The 18,657-nt window shown below is 42.5% G+C and overlaps 1 protein-coding gene across 1 annotated transcript in view; it reads left to right on the plus strand.

Annotated features, from left to right (window-relative positions):
* The window catches only part of tenm1 (teneurin transmembrane protein 1), a 1,283,715-nt gene that overhangs the window by 1,103,696 nt on the left and 161,362 nt on the right, over positions 1–18,657 (plus strand). The window contains exon 15 of the mRNA XM_078547452.1: positions 8,965–9,181. Within this exon, the coding sequence (XP_078403578.1) occupies positions 8,965–9,181 (217 nt within the window). The remainder of the gene's footprint in view (positions 1–8,964; positions 9,182–18,657) is intronic.

Below are 18,657 nucleotides of genomic sequence, written 5' to 3' on the forward strand. Positions count from 1 at the left end.
AACTTAAACAAAAAACTACATTTGAAGCAGTTCAGAGAAGGCACACTCGACTTATTCCTGGGGTAAAGGGCTTATCTTATGGAAAGAGGTTGAACAGGTTGGGCGAGTACCCCTTGGAGTTTAGAAGAATGAGAGGTGATTTTATTGAAACATATAAGGTACTGAGGGGACTTGACAGGGTGGATACCAGGAAGAAGTTTCCTCTTTTGGGGAAAACTAGAATAAGGTAACACAGTTTAAGAATAAGAGATCTCCTTTTAAAGACAAAGATGAGGAAAAATGTTTTCTCTCAGAGAGTCGTTTGTGGAATTCTCTTTGCAAGAGAGCAGTGGAGGCAGGGTCATTGAATTTATTAAGGGCTCAGTTAGGTAGATTTTTGATAGACAAGGGAGTCAGGTGTTATAGGGGAGCGCAGACAGGGGATCAGATCAGTCATAATCTTATCGAATGGTGGAGGAGGTTCGAAAGGCTGAATGGCCTCATCCTGCCCTAAGCCCTATGTTCCTATGATTTCATAACTTGCAACAGTTGGGAGAAAGGTAGTTTTGTAAAGTCAATCTTCATGGACCTCTTAAAGTTAACTATTATGGATGGCGTAAGTATTTCCGAATGTAGTTTATAATCTGTGTCACCTCTAGCCTGACCACTTCCCACTGATCACTTATGAAATAAAATACGACCTGCCATAACAGAGTAATGTGATTGTAGTTTCCAAATTGCTTTTCTTCCCTCCTTGCTAATTGTCTCCACCAACATTCCCTCCACCCCTTCTTTCCTGAAAGTGTTGATTTCTAACTAGTTTATGGTATAACTTTTTTTTTCCACGGTAACAGATATTATAAATTATTTACCTCACAAGGATATATTCCATTATTGATTGCATATAATTGAAATTCAGAAACAGAAGCTATCACTAAGAAATGTGGTTGTAAAATCTTGACTACAGCAGTTTATAAAATGTGTCTGCCTGCAACAAATGTATCCAATGACTATATATCTCATTCCTTAAGGACATAGCTACTAGAATTTCTTAAAAACCCTTGGCAATGTTCCCAAAACTAGAAGTATCGTTAAAGTAGACCAAGCTTGTGCCAAGTGACTATTCTATGGAATTCATACTTTCCTTTAGACTGTCATTTTTCAGCTTATTTAATTTGTTCAAATGCAGCCATGACTGGTCAATGCTTCAAAATGACATGCTGAAGGAATGTTTACAACACTGACGCACATCATTCCCAGTTATCAGTCAGTATTCTTAGCCTTTTTAGTCATGTTCCATTTTCAATATGTGAATGCATTTGCAGATAGGCAATTCAATTCCCCAACTTCAGATCAGTATTTGAGTTTCCGTGGTGGGCAATCCATTGTGGTTTGTTATGCGATGGATTCCAATCATAATAGGCTACAAAATGCCTTGTGGTTTTTGAGAACATGGACACATTGCTCGATTACATTTTTAGAGTATTACAAGTACCATTGCATTAAATTGCATGTAGGCTATTCATTTCCAAGCAAAAGAAAAGTTCTGTGAACTATATACGAATTAATATCTATTTTTCCCAAGGGTAGAGTTCATGTTGAGGGGTGACCTGCATTCAAGTTGGCCTGTAAAATGTCCAAACAGTTTTTTTTTAACTCCTTCCCAAGGTTTTCTTTTGCTTTTGGCAATGGCACTGATTGTGATAAAGCAACTCTCTTAAGTTCAATCAATTGCAAATAAAACAATGTTTTCATTTTTTGAATCTTCAACAACAATTAAAATCTGAAAGAATCAGACTCCACATTTGTAACAGCTAATTTTCAGTGCCAGAAAGGTTTTATGAAGTAATCATGTCTTAACACACATTAAAAATTAATTTACACATGAATTCAGAAGCCCTAATTTTTTTGTCTGGTTGGTGGGTGTCTAGTTAGTAGGCACCCCAACTTTACACCTTGCTTGTATTTGAATGCCAAGATGTTGTCATAGCGAAGCTTCTCCATGAGAAGGGCAACTCGAATAGCAGCTTCCTGATTTCCACCTTTAATGACAGTCGCTGGAACTTGTTGCCAATTCCCTTTTAATGACAGCAGCACAATTGGTATCACCATTATTTCTGCCATAAACATCAAACCATAATGTTTCAGTTTTGGGAGCCAACTCATAATGCTGTTTCGCATACAAAAATAATACAAGAATATATTTTTAAAATATCAAGAAAACTGACACCAGTCTGTGTGTTGTAGCAATGGCTTCCTTTTTGAAAACCTGTTATTTTGGATTCACATGATATTAATTTAAACTGACATGGTCTTCTCCCAATGAGAGCAAGTGAAGACCTCCAAGAGTCTTAAGGGTATAAATTAATTTAGGTGGAAAAGAAAGCCAGGTGGAGTTTAAATGGGCTGAAAATTCACTATTTCTCATTGTGCCCAAGACAAATGTATGCCCCTAAGTCTAGTAGACTTAAGACTGGAATTTAGACATTGGAGAATAAAGTATCATTTATACAGCACACATTCTGCTGAATTTGGATTTGTAGAATGGGACTTTGTAGCTTAAAGCATGTATCATTGCTACTGACCCAACACTGCCTGATTTCTCATGCTCCTAGTGCTGTTGTCAGATGCAAATTGGAAGAAAAAGCAACCCTGTCTTCATCATTGCTAACCTAAGGTTACAAGAGATATTTTTATAACAAGAAAGTTAATCTATACTGAAGGCTATGAAATATAAAGTAATTACTTGGAAAAGGACACCCAAATTATTGTTAAATTACTCATGCCATATATGAAGTGCATAAGAATTTAATTGAATGGAAGAGCTATAAAAAGCTTGCGCAAACAGCCACTAGGTATTTTGAGCTAGTCTTATTATGGTGCATTTCTTGGGTTCAATGAATGTTAAAATTGTTTTGTTTTCTTGTGGAACTGATTTTGAACATTAATAAAAATGGAACCTCCGTTAATTGATATAATGGAGGGTCACCTGGTGGAATGAAAACAAGTAACAAAAGAAGCATCTCACAGTTCTGTTCGTTATGAAAAAGAGAACAGCAAAAGGTGAGGTGTTACATCAGGTTGTGAGCCTCAAACAATCTAAGAGACAATGCTACAGACCTCAAACTATAAATATATAAATATTCACTTTCTAGGTCTGCAGTGAAATTTCCCTTACTTCTATGGTATTGTCCCCTTATTGCTGACAGATATCAATAAAAATTTTAAAAACAGAATCTTTGAAATTAGCAACACTTAGGGCTGGATTTTATGAGGGAGTATGGGATTCCCACTCCTGGCATAAATGTCAGTGGCCAGCCCACCCCCACTTTGGCTGTTCACCTTGCAGCCAACCAACAGCTAAGTTAATTTGTTTGAGGCAGGCTGCATTCCTCTATTGGGAGAGGAGGTCACACCCTCCAAGTGCTGCTGGCCAATCAAGTGGGCTGGCAGCTCTCTGATCCCAGCAGCACCACCAGGAATGGTGGCCATTGCTGAGGCTGCAGACTGAGAAAGCATTCAGCGATGGTCCCGGGACTTTAAGGTAGGTCAAGGGTCTTGTCAGGGCCAGGCTAGTGGGCCCCAGAGAAGGGAGTGAGGGACCAGTGTGGACAGGACGATAGATAGGGAAGATGTGGGGATGGGGGAGAGCTTGGGGGTAGGCCTCCAGTGGACACAGGGGAGCCACTAAAGGTGGCATCCCCACTCCCCCCCCCGCCCCACTTCCTTTGACTGGTTACCAGCTCACCGGGTGAAACCTGCCAGGCTGGATGCTTGGTGTCAACCTCCCCTGCCATGAGTAAAATCCCCGTGGCAATGGGAGGAGACCCTAAAGTGGCCATTAATTTGCCACTTAAAGGCCTCAATTCTCCCATGGCCTCCTGACACCTCCCCTGCTGCTGATAAAATTACATTGGGGGTGGGGACAGGCATGTAAGTGCTGGGAATGGAGCCCATGGCATAGCACTTAATTTTGCAGCCATCCCCCTGCCTACCAATCCATACCCTGGGGGGGCGGGAAGGGGAATGTGAGGGGCGTGGTGGCATTAAAATCCAGCCCTTTGCAATAGTATCTGTCAAGAAAGAAATTTGATAACCTGGTGTTCTGTTCTACTTTGATAGCGGTTGTGTATTTAATAGCAAAATATCTCTGAAATAAGCTGCACGTGCCCCCAGTTTCATTTTATTCTTCGCCTCATCCGTCGCCTCAACAAGAAACTTTTTCTCTTTCTCTCAAGTGCTAAGGAACGCAAGCTCCAACAACTCATCGACTCCAACACCCATCTGGGACCCTCCACCCCTGCTTGTCCCTCCGTCCTCACCCCATCTTCCAATCCCAGCCCCAGCCGCGTATTCACTATACCCCCTGACCTTCCCCTCTCCGATGCTGAACGTTCAGTGCTCAGCAAAGGACTTAGTTTCATACCCTTACGCCCTCATCTCAATGAATTTTGGGCTCGGCATGATGCTGAACTCTTCTTCCGCCGTCTTCGTCTCCGTGCTCACTTCTTTGGGCAGGAGTCCTCTCCCCGTTCAACGGATCCTTTTACCCACCTCCAATATTCTCCCTCCACTTGGACCCCTCCCTCTGGATTCTTACCTTCTCTTGATCTTTTCATTGAGAACTGTCGGCGTGACATTAGCCGTCTCAATTTCTCTGCTCCTCTCACCCATTCTAATCTGTCTCTCTCTGAACTCACTGCACTCCGCTCTCTCAGGTCCAACCCCAACATTGTCATCAAACCCGCTGACAAGGGTGGTACTGTTGTTGTCTGGCGCATTGACCTCTACCTCGCGGAGGCTGAACGTCAACTCGCAGACGTTTCCTCCTACCTCTCCCTGGACCATGACCCCACCACAGAACATCAAGCCATTGTTTCCAGGACTGTCACTGACCTCATCTCCTCTGGAGATCTTCCTCCCACAGCTTCCAACTTGATAGTCGCCCAACCTCGGACGGCCCGCTTCTACCTCCTACCCAAAATCCACAAACAGAACTGTCCTGGCAGACCGATCGTGTCAGCCTGTTCCTGCCCCACGGAACTCATTTCTCGTTATCTTGACTCCCTTCTCTCTCCCCTTGTCCAGTCCCTTCCCACCTACATCCGTGATTCCTCTGACACCTTACGTCACATCAACAATTTCCAGTTCCCTGGCCCCAACCGCTTCCTCTTCACCATGGATGTCCAATCCCTCTACACCTCCATCCCCCACCAGGATGGTCTGAGGGCCCTTAGCTTCTTCCTTGAACAGAGGCCCCAACAATCCCCATCCACCACTACTCTCCTCCGTCTGGCTGAACTTGTTCTCACACTGAACAATTTCTCCTTTAACTCCTCTCACTTCCTCCAAATAAAAGGTGTGGCTATGGGTACCCGCATGGGCCCCAGCTATGCCTGTCTCTTTATGGGGTATGTGGAACATTCCTTGTTCCAGTCCTACTCCGGCCCCCTCCCACAACTCTTTCTCCGGTACATCGATGATTACTTCGGTGCTGCTTCATGCTCTCGTCGGGACCTGGAAAAATTTATTAATTTTGCTTCCAATCTCCACCCCTCCATCATCTTCACATGGTCCATCTCTGACACTTCTCTTCCCTTCCTTGACCTCTCTGTCTCAATTTCTGATGATAGACTGTCCACCAATATCCATTACAAGCCTACCGACTCCCACAGCTACCTCGACTACATCTCCTCACACCCCACTTCCTGTAAAGACTCCATCCCATTCTCTCAGTTCCTTCGCCTCCGTCGCATCTGTTCTGATGACGCTACCTTCAAAAACAGCTCCTCTGACATGTCCTCCTTCTTCCTTAACCGAGGTTTTCCATCCACGGTCGTTGACAGGGCCCTCAACCGTGTCCGGCCCATATCCCGCGCATCCTCCCTCACGCCTTCTCCTCCTTCCCAGAAACATGATAGGGTCCCCCCTGTCCTCACTTATCATCCCACCAGCCTCCGCATTCAAAGGATCATCCTCCGCCATTTCCGCCAACTCCAGCATGATGCCACCACCAAACACATCTTCCCTTCACCCCCCTTGACGGCATTCCGTAGGGATCGTTCCCTCCGGGACACCCTGGTCCACTCCTCCATCACCCCCTACTCCTCAACCCCCACTTATGGCACCTCCCCATGCCCACGCAGAAGATGCAACACCTGCCCCTTCACTTCCTCTCTCCTCACCGTCCAAGGGCCCAAACACTCCTTTCAAGTAAAGCAGCATTTCACTTGCATTTCCCCTAACTTAGTCTACTGCATTCGTTGCTCCCAATGCGGTCTCCTCTACATTGGAGAGACCAAACGCAAACTGGGCGACCGTTTTGCGGAACACCTGCGGTCTGTCCGCAAGAAAGACCCAAACCTCCCTGTCGCTTGCCATTTTAACACTCCACCCTGTTCTCTTGCCAACATGTCTGTCCTTGGCTTGCTGCATTGTTCCAGTGAAGCCCAACGCAAACTGGAGGAACAGCACCTCATCTTCCGACTAGGCACTTTACAGCCCTCTGGGCTGAATATTGAATTCAACAACTTTAGATCTTAAACTCCCCCTCCCCCCATCCCCACCCCATTTCTTTTTCCCCCCCACCCGTTTCTTTTTTTTTCAATAATTTATATAGATTCTTCTTTCCCCACCTATTTCCATTATTTTTAAATCTAAAACTAAAACCTTTAGTCTTTCCACCCCACCCCCACTAGAGCTGTACTTTGAATATCCTGTTTTCCATTCTTAATTAGCACTTTTCTCAGACAAAGACCACCACCTTCAACACCTCTTTGACCCTTTTGTCTGTGACATCTTTTGATTATTATCTGCTCACACCACACCCTCAATGTGTCTCTTCCCCCGCCCCCCACCCACCCACCTTAAACCAATTTATATTTCTCCCTTGTTGAAACTATGCTGCAGTTCTGCCGAAGGGCCATGAAGGCTCGAAACGTTGACTGATTTCTTCTCCGCCGATGCTGCCAGACTTGCTGAGTTTTTCCAGGTAATTCTGTTTTTGTTTTGTTTTGGATTTCCAGCATCCGCAGTAGCTTTTAGCTTTTTGTTTTTATCTTCTGAAATATACTGTTTAGATTCTCACTTGACAGACTCTGGATACCAATTCAGCAGCAGTATCTATACCAGGTCTCTGGGTATCAGTCCTGTACTGTGTCAATGCATTGAGTACTATGTGAGTTGCTTCGTTCAGTGATGTCATAATTCATGGATCGTAACTAAACTTCAACCCCTAACCCATCAGCAGGTCAATCCACTCAAACCAGGGAAGGCAACATAGCTGTAGCAAATTCATTGAAAATTAAATTCTTATGAATGGTAGAACTTTAAGAATGGAATCCCTAATTGGTCTTTAATAATGAATTAAATTGCAGATTTACAGCAAGTGTAAACATTGTGAACCCTCTTAGTCTCAGACTTTAATACTTTGCACTATGTTCTGTGAGATGAGGATTCCATTAAGATGGGAGGAATGAAATATGATCAGTAGTTGACAGCTAATATCAACAACTGATCTGTTGTACCACTGAAATGTACTTAAAAAAAAACTTCTTCACATCTTCATGTGCCACCTGGCACTGTACCACACTCAAAATAGTTTCTCCATGACATAATAGGAGTAATCAGTGAGTAGCTGGACCATGCATTATATGAAGGTCTCAGGTTTGATCTCCAACCTGTGTTGAGTTAGCTGAACAAAGTTAGTGTGGCATTTGGGACACCACAACTGGCATTAGCACACTTGGAATGAGAAGAATATTTGCTCTTGATTGCTACTCAGTGGCTGCTTCTGGAAGGACAAGAGCAAGAATTTGGTGAGAACAGATTGGGCTGGGCTGCGATCGCTTTAATCTCCACATTGCCTTTCTCTTCTCTGTCAATACCATCATCAATGAATCAATGTCATAATCCTATCCTCATATGCAAAGTCTTCAATGATCTGGCCCTACCTCCAGGAAAACCTCGACCCTTATGCCTCATCCCAAACCCTTCCCTTCTAAAACTCTGGCATCTTATACAACCTCCCTTCCTTTATTTCACCAGCAGTAGCATAGGTTTCATCAGCCTTCCTGTGACTCACTCCCTCTATCTCTTCAAATCCCTTCTCATAGGCTACCTATTCAACCATGACTTTGGTCACCTCTCCTAGCTCTCCATATTATGCATTTTTAATCTTTTACGCAATTCCTTAGGATGATTTTCTGCACTAAAAGCTGTTCACATTCAAATTTGCTGTGGCAGTATGCATAAAACGCTAAAAAGACATGTCTCTGAAACCATTATCCAAGAAGGTCAGGATGTTCTCAGCTGATGGATGGTGTGAAAGATAAATAATAGTGTTCAGCATGTTTGCTTACAGTAGTCTTTTGCATCATCCTGCTCATTGAAATCACATTGATGTTTTGCACAAAGTAGTGACAATACTCCATTTATTATGGAAAAAGTCTGCAAATGTTGGAAACCTGAAATATAAACAGACTTCAGAACCTGAAAATTTCACTACAAACCAAAGGAAACTAAAATATCCAACAGTGATTATGTTTTTACTACTCTACTCTTAGTTGAGTTGCCACAATGGTCTTGTGTACACTGAGCTAGGGAGGTGATAATCAGCTTGAGCTCACAAGAACACACAAGAGATAGGAGCAGGAGTAGACCATATGGCCCATCGAGCCTGCTCCACCATTCAATGTGATCAATGGCTGACCTTGGGCTTCAACCCTACTTTCCTGCCCAAGCATCAGTCAACTCTGTCAGAAGGAGCAGTGAAATACTCTTTAAGATATTTGGATGTTTTAAAATACAAGTTAAATGCTTGGAAATGAACAGCTGACAGCTCTGAGCAAATTTTCGAACTGAAAGGAAAATTCCTTTGTCAGTGCTATATCTAGACCACATTGGCAGCAGCAAAATATTATTATCTTGGAACATAAAACATTCATTTTTAAAAGAACTGCCTCATATTTCACTCTTTCCTTCCAGATGGTTTAACAGACTGCATGGACCCAGACTGTTGCAAGCAAACAATTTGTTACACTGGTCAGCTTTGTCAAGGATCACCTGACCCTCTTGACCTGATCCAGCAAAGTCAATTGCCTTTTCCTCTGCATCCCCCCAGACGCTTCTATGATAGGATAAAGTTCCTGGTTGGGAAAGACAACACACATGTACTCCCCAGTGATGGTCTCTTTGACAACAGGTAACTTTTTTTTATTCTGTCCAATATCTTTTGATCTATCCTTCTGAAGTTAAGATGTTAATCATGAATGTAAGATTGCTAATTTTAAAATATAATTCAAGAATTATTAGGAGCAGGAGATAGACTATTAGGCCCAACAGGCATCTGCGTTTTTTCAATAGCTAAACCCACCTTTTCATCATTTTCTTCATCCCTTCTATTCTGCAATGTACTATAGACTGTTGAAAGAATTGGCTTAATGAAGGTGTTGCATAAATTATTTCATAATATAAATGCCAGGTATTGGGCTGAGCTGAATATGTTTTCAATTTTAAAGTATTGAAATTGCTCTGATATTTAAGACCGTCAAATGAAATTCCTTTGTCTTCTATCCAAATGAGGCGTTAAAATTGCAGGAAAAGAAATCTGATGCTAAAGCATTAACAAATTGGCTCTGTTTATATGACTACTGCCAGGCAGCTATTGGATGGTAATACAATAAAAATCATCGTGCAGCATTTACTGCCATGTTACCGCTGACACTAGGTTTCTCCATTTTGGTGGAGTCTTTGATATTTTTGGCAGACCCCTCATTAACCATGCACATCACAGTCACATGGCATTAATAGGACTTTAATGCAATTTTCAAATATCAATGGACAGAACATGAGCCAGGCACAGTCCATCCATGGCACTTGCACAGAGTGACCTAACTAGCAATGACTAGAGGGATTGCTGCAGACCTCCATGGAATCATGACTGTGCTCTGCGCCCCTCCCAACATACACCACCCCCACACCTCAGTAGCTTACTTGGACTAACTGGGCTCCATGATGAATTTCCTTGTCTCTTTGACCACCAAGCTGCTTGAAATACACAACCATCGCCAGGTTAACAAATGTTAATGGGGACCTGACCATGAGAATTATTTGGAGCTCTCACTGTTGTCATTATAGTTCAAAAAGCATAGTGTCAATGTTGGTCAGAGTAGAATTTTTCTTATTTAAAGTAACACTAGCTAATCGCCATAGCACTGCTTACAGTGAGTCAAGACCAAGTGTAGTCTTGAGATGAAGTGGGCTTAGAGGGCAACTGATAGGTTGACAAAGTCTTGTTATCATAATTCAGTCCCCGTTTGTAATTCATGGATTCTGTCCTTAATTTTATATTACCATTATAAATTCCTACATCCACAGGCATAATGTACACTGTCTATCACCTTATCCTCTTGTAATTACGCCAGCCACCAGTGGTGACACTGTAGTCCTTCCATTGGAGGAGAATATAATTGCAGGGTGACAGGTTTGCACTGGCTTCTGTTACAAATGTAGACATAAGAATTTATAATGCTAAAATTGGTAGGAAGATTGCACAAGTGTAAGCTTTAATATAATATAGATATATTAAAGAAATTATTTCCCAGTGCTAAATTGACACCAATAGATAGTCTGAGATCACTTTAATATATATTACATATGATACTAGATATGCAAAAGTTATTTTAAGAATGTAATATCAACTTAGGGTTACGATAACAATTATTAGCTATTCTAGTTTCATTCTCATTCTCATTATGAACCCCTTTGAATTCCTTAATGAGATTACTACATGCAGTCACTCTTCGGTATTTGTTAGCTGATATTTGATATTAACTGATTCTAGTGTCTCTCTAACAGATGGGTAGCAATAATGTCACGGTCATATTTACTTTCAAGCATTGTTGATACTGTGACTAAACAATTGTGATCCAGCACTGCAAACAAAAACCAGAGCTAATAGACTTCCCCTAGATCTCGTGCTCGCAAACATCATTTCCCACTAGGTTCACCTATTATCAAATCAATTATTCCATCTAGAATGAGTCAAAGCTGTTTTCTCACCAAGGCCTTTTAAGATATAACCTAATCAAGCATCCAAATTGTGGTTTATGATATCTGAACCCCTTAATTAGATTACAGCCTTGTGTGATTTTTCTCCTCTTCAGTACAGCCCTCCTTTGCAATTGCCACAAAATAGGGGAGGTGGTGGTGTAGTGGTATTGTCACTGGACCCAGGGTAGTGCCCTGGAGACTCTGGGTTCAAATTCCACCATGGCAGATGGTGAAATTTGAATTCAATAAAGCTGATTGTTGTAAAAACCCATCTGAATCACTAATGTCCTTACTTGGTCAGCCTACATGTGACTCCAGACTGACAGCAATGTGGTTGACTCTTAAAATACCCTCTGAAGGGCGATTAGGCAATAAATGCTGGTCTGGCCAACAACGCTCACATCCCATGAATGAATAAAAAAGTGATGGAAGTCCATTTGATCCTATTTTGGTGTATAGAGGACTGCCCTTACCTTAATTGGAAACACAAAATATAGAAAGTAGAGTGAGCTCAGTGTGCCATGGAAACAAGCTCAATAAAATGTATCACTTTCATGTTATTAGTCTCAAAACCTGGAAAGTGATATTACACTCAAAACCTGCATTCCCTCAGGCAGTTAAAACATATAGCTAGTAATGATTACAGGATGACTAATTTCAAAATCTTCCATTACTTCTGTATTCTTTTCCACCCAAATAAGATAGATATTAGTGAAATAATATTTATCACATATATGGCCTTTTTAATCAAAAAACATTTTTACTGTTTCATCATTTTCAGTGGCATTTAGTAAAACTGACTCCAGCAGTACATTTATTATGCCCAATGGAAAATAAACAGTATATTATCAGGTTAACCCTCTGTGCCTTCAATTTTCTCTACATTTTATCATATAACAACAATCTATCCCTCCTAACGGATATTTTTAAAGGCAGTTTCATCTAATAAATTTGTGTGGAATGGGCAGGGTAGAAGTTAAAGTCACTTGGGTTACGTATTGTCAGAAAGCTGTCAGTATCCCATCATCTGCAGTTTTTACCTACTCTCCAGGACAGATGGCAAGGATACCCGCTCAAAGCTATTCTTTATATATACATGTTGGGTCCCGATGACAAAGATGGGACAGGCAGGAAATGGACCAATAGCATGTTAAAATGGCTGGAGTTTTCCAGCCCCTCACGCCAACGGGATCTTCTAGCCCCACCACCGATGTGAACGGAGATTTCAATGGCTCGCTGGCCCCACCAAAGGGGAATTTGCCACGGGGGGCGGGGGGCTGGAAAATTCCGGCCATAGTCTCTTTATTCTGGCTACAGGCCAAATGGCGGTCTTGGCAAAGTAGAACAATTACTTCTCCACTTGGAATCACTTTCTTTGAATTATTTGGCTGAATTTTAAAGCTCCCAAGGAGCAGGATGGCATATGGGTATGTGATGGCGTGCAAAGTTTGGCACCACTGTAGCGGTGTGTGCCCATCATCCACCTGCCCTGCGGATATTTTACCCATGGTAGGGGAGTTGTCAGGCGGCCCACCTGCCTGTGGGCAAGTTGAGGCCCTTGAATGACCAATAAAGGGCCTCTTCTCGCTGCGGCTAGGATTTTTCCCACAGCAGTGTAGGCCCGTGCTAAGTGTCAGGGCACCTAGTTAAAAACTGGCAGCCTGCTGCCTGAGCTGGGGGAGGGTGCCTCATACTTTGGCATACTGTGCCGATCGGTGCCCTCCCCGTAACCCCCCCTCCCCCCGGCCACCACCTCCTCCCCTCCCCCCCGCCCTGCCGTGTCCACTCTGGCCCCTCCACTCTCTCAGGCCCCTCCTCTCTCTCTGGGGCCTGCCATTCTGTCTCCAGCGTGACCCTGGGCTCACCTTGCTCCGAGTTCCTGACTCCTCTTCTTCAGAGGATTCACTGTAGCCCCAGCGATGGCCACCATTCCAGGTGGCAAGCTGGGACAAGAGAACTGTCGACCGAATTGGCTGGCATCTCTTGGAGATGGAAATCCTCTTGAATGGGAGCTCAAGCCAATTAAAGGCCCGATGGCCATTAAATGGCTTTGAGGTGAGCCCGCCAAGCACAGGCAGGCTCATCCTCGACTTTTACTCTGCGGGAAGGGGACCCTGCACCTTCACCCCCCCTCCCCCCCCCCCACTCCCCCACAGTGTAACATTCAGCCGATTATTTCTTATTTCAGAAAATATATGCTCATTTGACAGTTTTTTAGTTGTAGAATCCAAATATTAGCAATAATCACAACAACACTGCCAATTGATTGCATCTTTTTGAAATTTGACAATATCTGTAATAGGACTGGGTCAATAGTTCTTTAGTAGGTAAATCATTTTTTTATTTTTATCTATGGCAGTTATTCTAACCTCATTTGCTGGATCAGATTTGAGCAATCTATTTAAATAAAACACCTGTGCTCATGGTGCTATGGATGTGCAGCATGGTTGTAATAGCCTCCTGTGAAGCAGGAATGGATGGCCATGAGTTAGATGCTACGCCTGAGCAGCCTTCACTTCAGTTTGACATTGCATCAAACCCTAGTCACTTAGGAGCATTCCTAATGGCACGGAAGTGATTTTTTTTTTTTACTTCATAAACTCCCAACCTTTTAGTCTGATTTTAATTGTCAAATTTATGTTTACTGTGCCGAGTTCAAAAAGTTTTATGTTGCATGCTTCGGTTAGTTGGAAGGTCAGTCAACACTATCGCAACACATTTTATTTTGGAACTTAAACATAAGGGAGGTTATTTTTTGATCATTACTTTTACATTGAATTTTGTGTTCAACGAAGTGATAGATGCTTGAGGTAGTAAGATAGTATCAAGCACTCCCAAGATCAGAAGTAAATACAGAGTGAAGTTCCTTCACAATATGTCCAAAGTTTGGTCTTAGAATACTGTCCTTCACAATGAAAATTCGCTGATACACATTCAAATTTGGGGCAATTTTGTGCTGCAGGTTCATGCCCATTAGGAACTAGATGAAGACTGCTCACACTTACTTTATATAAGACCTTTAAAAGCAGTTGATAGCAGAGACTTTCACTCCATACAGCTAGACTGCACTCAATCATCCCAAAGGTGATAAAATTAATCTGCTGCTTCATCCTGCCTACAATATGTTCCATTGTCACTGTACATTAATCACACAATTGTTAAGGTTTACAACATTATGATAAATAAAATTACTTATAGAAGGGCTATTTGAGAGCTGGACTTGGAATATCCAGGCATCACTTTTACTATTGGTTTTTCTTGATGATATTGAGTACAGCACTATGATTTCGAAACTATAATAGTTTTCTAATGCAAATAATGTCATGTCAAAAGCTTATATATAGAAAGTAAAGAAAGAACTTGCATTCAAAAAGCACCTTTCACAACCTCAGAACATCACAAAGTTATTCACAAACAATTGATTATTTTTTGAAATGTAGGCACTTCTGTAATGTAGGAAAAACAACATCCCAACTCGTGCACAGCAAGGCCCCACAAACAGCAATGAATTAAATTACCTGTTTTTCACTTTTTGGTTAAGGGGCAAATGTAAAGGTTAGCGTGGGCCCGAAAACTGGGAGAACTCTTCGAAAAATGCCTTAGAATCAGTTGTGGACATTTCAGAGGGTAGATAGGACCTCAGTTTAACACCTCATTGGAAAAATAGGACCATAGCAACTGGAGTAGGCTATTTAGCCCCACAAGCCTGTTCTATTATTCAATGAAATCATCACTGATTTGTGACCTAACTCTATGTACCTGCCTTTGCCCGTACCCTTAATACATTTTATCAACAACAATCTATCAATCTCAGATTTAAAATTAACAATTGATCTAGCATCAATTGCTGTTTGCAGAAGCGTGTCTCAATATTCTATCACCCTTTGTATATAGTAGTATTACCTAATTTGGACTTGGCCTCTTGGCAGAAATGGTTACTCTCCGTCTACCCTATCTGTTTCCCCTAAATATCTTGAAAACTTTGTTTAATTCAGCCCTTAATCTACTAAATTCTGGGGAATACTGCTCTAGTTTGCTTATTCACTTCTTATAATTTAACCCTTGAAGTTCATGTATCATTCAGGTAAATCTCCACTGCAGTTCCCCCAAAGACAATATGTCCTTCCTAAAGTGTGATGCCCAGATCTACTCTCAGTCCTCCTGCTACAGTCTAACCAGGCTTTGTATAGCTTAAATAAAATTCTACGTCCTGTTGTATTCTAGTCTTCTAGATATAAAGGCCAGAATTCCGTTAGCCCTTTTGATTATTTTCTGCATCTGTCCATGACATTTTAATGATCTTTGTACCTGGACCTCCAGGTCTCTTTGGACCTCCACTCGTTCTATCTTTTCACCAGTGTTCCCTTTAATTTGCCTTCATTATATATGGCCTGCTTGTTGCACTACATGGTCCGGTAAGATTGTCAAGCGGCCACACATCTTAAAGGAACTTAGTGTGCAAGCGTGCTTCGCACAGTAAGTTCTGGACTACTGTGCAGCTGATTAGTTTAGAGGGAATGTTGCTTTTCATCATTTAGAAGTGCCTTGCTCTAACTTTTTTAAGCCCAAAGTAGGTGACTTCACATTTGCCTGAGTTGAAATCAATTTTCCACAGTTTTGCCCATTCACTTGACCTATTACACACAGAATCACACACAGAATAGTTACAGCATAGAAGGAGGTCTTTCGGTCTGAAATGCCTGTGCTGGCTTTCCAAAAAAGCAATTTACCTAGTGCTACTCCCCAGCCTTCTCTCTCATAGTCCTGCACTATCTTCCCTTTCAGATAATAATCAATTCCCTCTTAAATACCTCAGCTGAACCTGCCCTCACCACACTCATGGGAGGTGCATTGCAGATCCTAACGACATGCTGCATGAAAAGGTTTTCATCATGTCTCCATTGCTTCTTTTACCAATTACCTTAATTCTGTGCCCTCATGTTCTCGATCTTTCTTTTAGTCATTCATGAGATCTGGGCATTGCTGGCTAGGCCAACATTTATTGCCCGTCCCTAATTACCCTTGGGAAAGTGATGGTGAGCTGCCTCTTGAACCGCTGCAGTACATGTGGTATAGATGTACTCATTGCGGTTAGGGAGGAGGTTGCAGGACTTTGATCCAAAATTGGTGAAGGAAGAGCAATAGAGTTCCAAGTCAGGATGGGATGTGACTTGGAGGGAAACTTGGAGTTGATGGTATTCCCCTACACATGCTGCCCTCATTTTTCTATTTGGTAGAGGCCACGGGTTTTAGAAAGTGCTGTCAAAGGAACTTTAGTGAGTTGCTATAATGCATCACACACTGCTGCCACTGTGTGCTGGTGGCTGAGGGAGTGAATGTTTAAGGTGATGGATAGGGTGCTGATCAAGCAGGCTACTTTGTCCTGGATGGTGTCCAGCTTCTTTAGTGTTGTGGCAGCTGCACTCATCCAGGCAAGTGGTGAATATTCCATATCAGACTCCTGACTTGTACCTTGTAGATGGTGGAAATGCTTTGGGAAGTTACTTGTTACAGAAGTGACTTGTTGCAGAATTCCCAGCCTCATACCTGCCCATGTAGCTGCAGTGTTTATATCGCTGGTCCAGTTAGGCTTCTGGTCACTGGTAATCTCCTGGATGTTTATATTGGAGGATTCAACAATGGTAATGACTTTGAACATCAAGGGAAGATGGTTAGATTCCCACTTATCAGAGATGGTCATTGCCTGGCACTTGTGTGGTGCAAATGTTACTTGCCACTTATCAGCCCAAGTCAGAATGTGGCCTAGGTCTTGCTGCATGCGGGCACAGATTGCACCAATGTATGAGGAGCCACAAATGGTACTGAACTCTGTGCAATCATCAGTGAATATTCCCACTTCTGACCTTATAATGGAGGCAAAGTCATGAATGACACAGCTGAAGCTGGTTGAACCTAGGACATTATCCTGATGAACTCTTGCAGCAATGTCCTGTGGCTGACATGCTTGCCCTCCAACAACCACACGCCTTTGTGTGAGGTCCAACTCCAAACAGTGGAGAGCTTTCCCACTGAATACCTTTGACTTCAATTTTACTGAGGGTGAGATTTTCCAGCCCCGCCCTTGAACTTCTGGTTGGGCCATCGAATCTCCTGCAGCAGGTCCAGCCACAATGGGGCTGGAAAATCCCAGCCTATGTCTCCTTGATAACATACTCAGTAAATGCTGGCTTAATGTCAAGGGTAGTCGCTCTAACCTCACCTCCGCAATTCAACTCTTTCATCCATGTTTGGACCAAGGCTGTAATGAAGTCTAGAGTAACATGCCCTGGCAGGAACTGAGCATCAGTAAACAGGGTGTTGCTGAGTTTAAGTGTTGCTTGATAGCACCATCAATGAGACCTTCCATTACTTTGCTGAAGATAGAGAGTAGGCTGACGCGGTGGTAATTGACCGGATTGGATTTGTTCTGCTTTTATTGGATGCAACATGAAGGCAGCCTCCCTGGCCTCCATGTCAAACCTCAATTAACCAGCATCTAGACCGGTAGGTGAATCGGCCTTGATGGGAAAACCCTCTGTTGCATTGGTCTGGGCCATGATTGTGGCCTTTGTTAAGTCAGCTCCATATTTGTAGCATGGAGCCTCTGGCTCCATTGATCCTCCCCGTTCTGCTGCACGGATGCCTCTTCCATTGAGCTGGCAGCCTCCAAATGTGATGTGGGGCTGCTCTGCAACAGCAAGATGGCAGCGAGGCTGCAAAATCACCCCTAGTCAGGGCCTTAAGTATGCAAATTAGCTGCCTGCCTCTGTAGAGCGAGCAGCGATCCTCTTCCCATCCCGTCCCTGGGAATGTTGCCTGGTAGCAGGAATGTGTCTGAGAGCCATCCCCCGACATGGCTCCCTGTCATCTTCACTTTAATCTATAGTGTCTTCTTGTTGACAGAGCAAAGCTATCAGGTATCTATCAGATAAAAAATTATTGAATTGTGAGGGAAGAAGCAGTTTCTACTCTGTTGAATAAATTGGTTAACAGGAAGAAAGCATAAGAGAAACAAGAGTCATGATTCTGTTATTTTCCAATATCTCTCAACTCTGGTCCATTCATTTTGAGTTCTTCATTATCTGTTTCACCCAAATTGTCAATAACATTTGACCATCTCTTAAGCTGTGTTTCCCTGAATGGAAGTAAAGTCGGACTGGTGTAAGTAGAACGTAGTCTTCTAAGATTAAGTTTGAAGACAACAGGCATTTTTGGGGCAGTGCAGAGTCAACTCTACTTGTATCTAATCCTACTATACCTGGGATTTCTTGATGCTGACACTGGCTGCTTAAAACAGAAAGTGGCCCACTCTTCAACATGAACACCCTCACCTTGATGAGCACAGTACTTCACACAAAAGTTTTGAAAAAGAAATAGCTCTTTAAATACTTGTCTAAATGAACACCTTGAGGGCATTTTAATAGTTACAGATGTATCACTTTGGCATTACTTTGAACCTGCAGTAATCTAGGCAGTAATTATTTTGCGGAGAATTATAAATGTGTGATTGTCACATACAACTATTTTTGGGGATAACATGTTTTAAATTGTTACAAAGAACCCCTTTGAATCTCTACCCTCATTGCTATTTCTGCTGCTTCAGTTTGGGCTGACTGTTTACAAACA

This window comes from Cetorhinus maximus, chromosome 8 (genome assembly GCF_964194155.1).
Source record: "Cetorhinus maximus chromosome 8, sCetMax3.hap1.1, whole genome shotgun sequence".
Taxonomy (NCBI): domain Eukaryota; kingdom Metazoa; phylum Chordata; class Chondrichthyes; order Lamniformes; family Cetorhinidae; genus Cetorhinus; species Cetorhinus maximus.